This window comes from Buceros rhinoceros, unplaced genomic scaffold, assembly GCF_000710305.1.
Source record: "Buceros rhinoceros silvestris isolate BGI_N320 unplaced genomic scaffold, ASM71030v1 scaffold3473, whole genome shotgun sequence".
Lineage (NCBI taxonomy): Eukaryota > Metazoa > Chordata > Aves > Bucerotiformes > Bucerotidae > Buceros > Buceros rhinoceros.
The window spans coordinates 23,947-28,910 of record NW_010405199.1 but is presented as its reverse complement, the minus strand read 5'-3'; the positions used below and the strand labels follow the sequence as shown (position 1 = coordinate 28,910).

General features: G+C 40.6%; 1 protein-coding gene across 1 annotated transcript in view; it reads left to right on the top strand.

Annotated features, from left to right (window-relative positions):
* GINM1 (glycoprotein integral membrane 1) overlaps nucleotides 1-4,412 on the top strand; it is a 9,184-nt gene extending 4,772 nt beyond the window's left edge. Inside the window, exons 4-7 of the mRNA XM_010133626.1 lie at nucleotides 1-151; nucleotides 919-1,049; nucleotides 2,435-2,598; nucleotides 4,304-4,412. Of these exons, the coding sequence (XP_010131928.1) occupies nucleotides 1-151; nucleotides 919-1,049; nucleotides 2,435-2,598; nucleotides 4,304-4,412 (555 nt within the window). The remainder of the gene's footprint in view (nucleotides 152-918; nucleotides 1,050-2,434; nucleotides 2,599-4,303) is intronic.
* Nucleotides 4,413-4,964: the final 552 nt, after the last annotated feature.

The window sequence follows — 4,964 nt, the reverse complement described above, 5'->3', positions numbered from 1 at the left end:
CAGGAAGAAGTAACAGAAATAGATATTTTAGTAAGGGACTTGAGAGTACTCAGACATTCAAACTACAGTGTCCCTTTGAAAGAGAGCATGCTGTATTCCATCCCGAGGGACAACGACGTGTTGTTTACACTTCCCAGCCTCTCAGGGAAAGGTATCTCTCTTTCCTGTTAAAAAATACTTTTATCCATAGTTGATGTATTGCTTTACTAGGATGAAAGAACATCATTATTCATTACATAACAAAACAGTTTCTTTATTAACAGGCAAGTGCTTTGTTACATGGTTTGCTTTTGGTTTTTTGGGTTTTTTAAACACCGAACTTCAACTTTCCTATGTTCTAGTTATTTTCTTTGTTTGTTTTCAAATCTATTCTCCTTTAAAGAACTTGGCACTTGTCAATCAGCAACTGACATCTTACAGAAATAGATTTCTCTCTCAATGCTATGATGGAAGTTTCTTTAAAGCTGCTCCTTTTTACTGAGAATGAAAGAGAAAACTGGAGAGGAAATACCTGTGTGGGGCACCTCCAAACCAGAGAATAGCTTTATGTTATGAAAATTGAATAACTTAAAAGCGAGAGAAATTAATTGATGCCTTAATCTTATTTTAGTTTTATTTAATTGAAAACTCTCAATGATTTTATAGGATGTAAATATTTTTATCTGGTTCACTGCCTTTTAATCTGGGGACAGCTAAAATACACAGCTAAGGGCATAGCGAAAAGCTGCAGTGTAACATTGCTTCTGCTTTTACCAAGTTCATTGCTCAAGTAAAAAATAAAAGTCAGCCTTCTGTGTTCTTGCTGTAAATGTGTGAGAACTATACCATAAGTATAGAAATGCAGCATGTCTTCATTTATCTGAATAGTGCATCAAATAAAAAGCAAGACCCCCAACAAATCTAGCTTTTATTCTTCAGATATTCAAGATCCACTGCAAACTACCAGTCAGTACCTCATCCGGCAAGTAGAAACTACAGTAGATGAAGAGACATTACCTGGCAAGTTACCAGAGACCCCTCTTAGGACAGAACCTCCGTCTTCTTACAAGGTAATTGTGGTGTTTGCTTTTCAATTTAATTATTATTATAGACCTTTAAAGACTGGTCTAAAAATGAGAAGCATTTTTGCCTTTTTTTTTTTTTGTGATTTCCCCAGAGATGAAGTGCATACAGCTTGGTGATATTCCAGGAGGGAAAGTTGTAGTAACGTGCAGGAGATAGAGGTGAATGTTACTAATTATCACAGTTCGAGGGAATAAGTGTCCTTACAAATACGGTTTTCTCCTTTGCGGATGTTTACACAACAAAACAAACTAACCCAGCACTGTTAGGATTCAGATAGTGGCTTTTCCTCATGTGAAGACCAAACACAACAACCATTTAAAGATGGTAAGAAGGCATGTAATGTCCCTAGGACTGTCTTTGGGCCTTTATTTTTAATTTGGAAAAAAACCCAAACCAAACAAAACCCAAGCAACATAGTATGTAATAGCTCATTTCTAGAAGAGAGAATTGCCATTACTACTTAACCTCGTATTGACTTCTCAGAGCACTGTTTGGCTGCTTTATATTTGTTGAAGACCAGGATTTTCTGGTGTGTGAGGTATCTGACAGGAACTGACCTCCACAGAAGTCTACAATTCCCACAGACAACCATTAAGAATAGACTTTTACAGACAGACTCTAGGAAACTTAAAGAAACCCACTTCTTAAATTATCCCTTAGCAGTGAGAAATTGTTGGGTTGGTTTTTTTTACTCCAGTAGGAATCAAATGGGTTTCTAAGTCCTGCAGTGTTCTGAGCTCACAGATACTTCGGTGAGTTGTGATATTTACATTATACCCATTTGTAACAATTGCAAATATTGTTTAGCTTTAAATTACATCCATTTTTTCTGACTCTACTTGAATGCTTACTCTTCTGGAAGATGGGCCGTTGGTCTTACCTGCTGTAAGAAACACAGTAACGGCTTGAGAAGTTTGTTCCAGATTAAGTAAGGATGATCTCGATGGCCTCCTCTGTGTCTGAAGGAAACACTTCATAACCTCCTGCTGAGACAGGAGGCCAGAACAGCAGGGTGAAAGTTACAGACAGGCTAGAGAAGGTGTGCTACCCCCTCTCCCTGCTGTACACTGCCATGGTGTCATAGCGTCTCTACGCCTTCGCCTGCCGTGTTCCAGTGTCCTTTATTTTCCAAAGCAACCTTCCTTTTCAGGGAACTCTGCTAGGACGAGCAGAGAATGAACTTTCACCCATTCCAAACTTTGTAGAATATCGAGGTCTGAGTCAGCAGTCAGTTGCCTCCTGCTGTTATGTATGTTTAAGCATACATAAATAAAATAATCACCATGTAGCGTGATTCACCAGGAACTACAAAAACTGCACTTGGTATGTTTTGCAACATAACCTTTTATTTTTACCTTTTTGGTTGTAGGTGATGTGCCAGTGGGTGGAAGACTTGAGAAAAGGGTTGTGCAGATTCTGGTTCAAATCTTTACCTATCTTCTTTAGTTTAATGGAAGTCATTGTAGTTGGAGTTGTTGGAGCAGCTCTCATTCTCAAAGTCTTAAAGTTGATTTTCCCTTCCTGTGAAAACAAGTAAGTAATTTTTGCTGGTTTTTTTTTTCTCCTCTCTGACGAAGGCAAAACATTAACTAAAAAATCCTAAAATCCTTCAAGAAGCAGCTCCATTCTGTAGGGAGAGAGCGGCAACAACTCAGTGAAAAGGCTGCCAGTAACCTTCCATTCCAAGTGACCTTTTGACACAGAGGCATTTCAGAGGGACATGGAAGAATCTTCCATGTGTCATACTGCCACATTTTCACCAAGTCTTCTAGGGCCCATGTTGTGAGACACCGTTAACATGGCTCTCAGAGAGCAGGGTAGAAGCTAGAGCTAAACACTTCCACCAACTCTGAACCTTCTCATACTGCTACAGCGTTGGAGTTGTTACAGTAGGTAGGAAAGGCCTCAAATTTGGTTTTGCAAATTTGTACGGGAGTTCTCCAAGGAAGAGCTACCCGTATAGCCAGCTTACAGGCCACAGTGATTGGTGCTAGTGTTGGTGGCAAAAGGTCGTGTATAAGTGGACTGACTGCAGATTTATTCACTCAGTTGTGTTTCTGGCAATGCTAATATTTTTAAGAGAAGCAAGCTCTCAAAATGGGGTGGAAAGGTGAATTAGGAACTGCAGCTAAGAAATGAGTATAGATTTAGTGCTGGAATCGGCAAGCATGTACATTTTAAAACAACCCAAGTCAGTTCTGGAAGACTTAACCCTTGGTTAACCTTGGTATGTTCTCTGAGGGGAAGTGACTGACAGCATAGCATGCCTCATCAGCCAGGACAAGCACAGCTGATGTCTTCAAATGCAACCGAGGACCTCTGCTTCTGAATGGCCCCCAGTGCAGTTAGTTTACGTATCCACCTAGGGGTACGAGTGGCTTTAGTCCCTCTGACAGAGCTAGGAAAACAGAGGGTTGAAAGATTCGGAAGGCTGGAAACTGCAGCGACAAAAGAGACCATGCTTCCCCCTGACACTTCACAAGTGCCGTCAGATTGGAGAGCTTATGTCACAAACTCGTCACAGCAGAAAAAGCGAAGAAACGCTTTGTCCCCAGCACAGCAGTAAGTAGCTTAACGCTGCCACGTGTGAAACTTTGAACTAAGTAGAACTAGGAAAAGAATTCTAATCCCCATAAACTGCTCATTCTGATGGCCTGTCCAGGGCAGAGGAGCCAGCCTGCAGTAATTTCTTGTTGATTTGGGGGACACAGGGCTTGTGCATGGCTTGCCAGAGCATTTCAAGAAGTTTTAATGCTGGAAGGATGGTCCTCCCCCCTTTTTAAAAACAAAACCAACCAAAAAACCGCGAACCATAGAGTCATTTTCTTGCTACCTGTAAAAAATGGTCCTGTAAGAAGTGGTAAAGGTTTGATTTGTGATTGTAAACCAGTAAGATTGAGTAGAAGGTCCTGTCTGGTGAATGACAGAGTTGCAGATGTGAGGCAGGACACAGTTTCAAGCCTTTAACGCCATTCTACAGTACACTGATAAAACTAGAGGCTTTAGCAAGTCTTAGAGAATTAGGTGCAAGAAGTTACCCCTCTGAAACCACAGCTAGCACATTTTGGAACCAGTTTTCCGTCAAGTTTTCAGTTTAGCTTCATAAAAGAAGTATTATGACGGTAATAGTTTCTTGATGCACTGATTTAAACTAACTTTGGGGAGAATAAATCTCAATTTTAGAACACGGAATTGTTTTGTATATTGTTTTCTAATGCCAGGCAATCTTGCCTTTCAGAGGCATCCTTCTCCTGGATCAAGTCAGCTTTGTACCTGTGATTACCATCAGCTTGCCTTCAGATCTTCCAGACAGGAAAAATAATTTAGATGAGAAAGCAAGTACTTAATACTATGTTTACTTTGGAGTTACTGTTTCTTAAAAGTAAGTTTTTAGTTGACCTGAAATTTGGCACTTAATACCTGGTTTGTTTCCTACTAAGAAAACTAAGTCAGTTGATTAATTGGTAAAGGGACACTCAGGCCGAGGCCCAAAGCTGACTTCCCTGTGCCTCTCCATAAACACGCAGCCTTTTCAGAAGCTTCGGAGTAAAACAGCTTTCCACCCTGAGGGCTACCATTGGTTTTAACTTCTGTGAAGTCACCTTTCCACACCTTGGACAGGATGCTGGCTGCCTTCACACACAGGTGGCTATCCTAAAGAGCGACATGATGATGTCCGGGGTGTCCTGAAGTCTCCAGACAGCATTCTTCAGAAAAGGACGAAGGAGTATTGCCAACATCACCTGTGCCTGCAAGCCTACACAAAGCTGCCCAACCTGGTTTCAGATGTCTTAGGGTTGAGTGTGCCTTGCAAGGAAAATATCACTACCAAACAGTTGTGCTACTCAAGTGTTTTGACATTGTATATATGTGAAACAAAAATTAAAAAGGCAGATTTA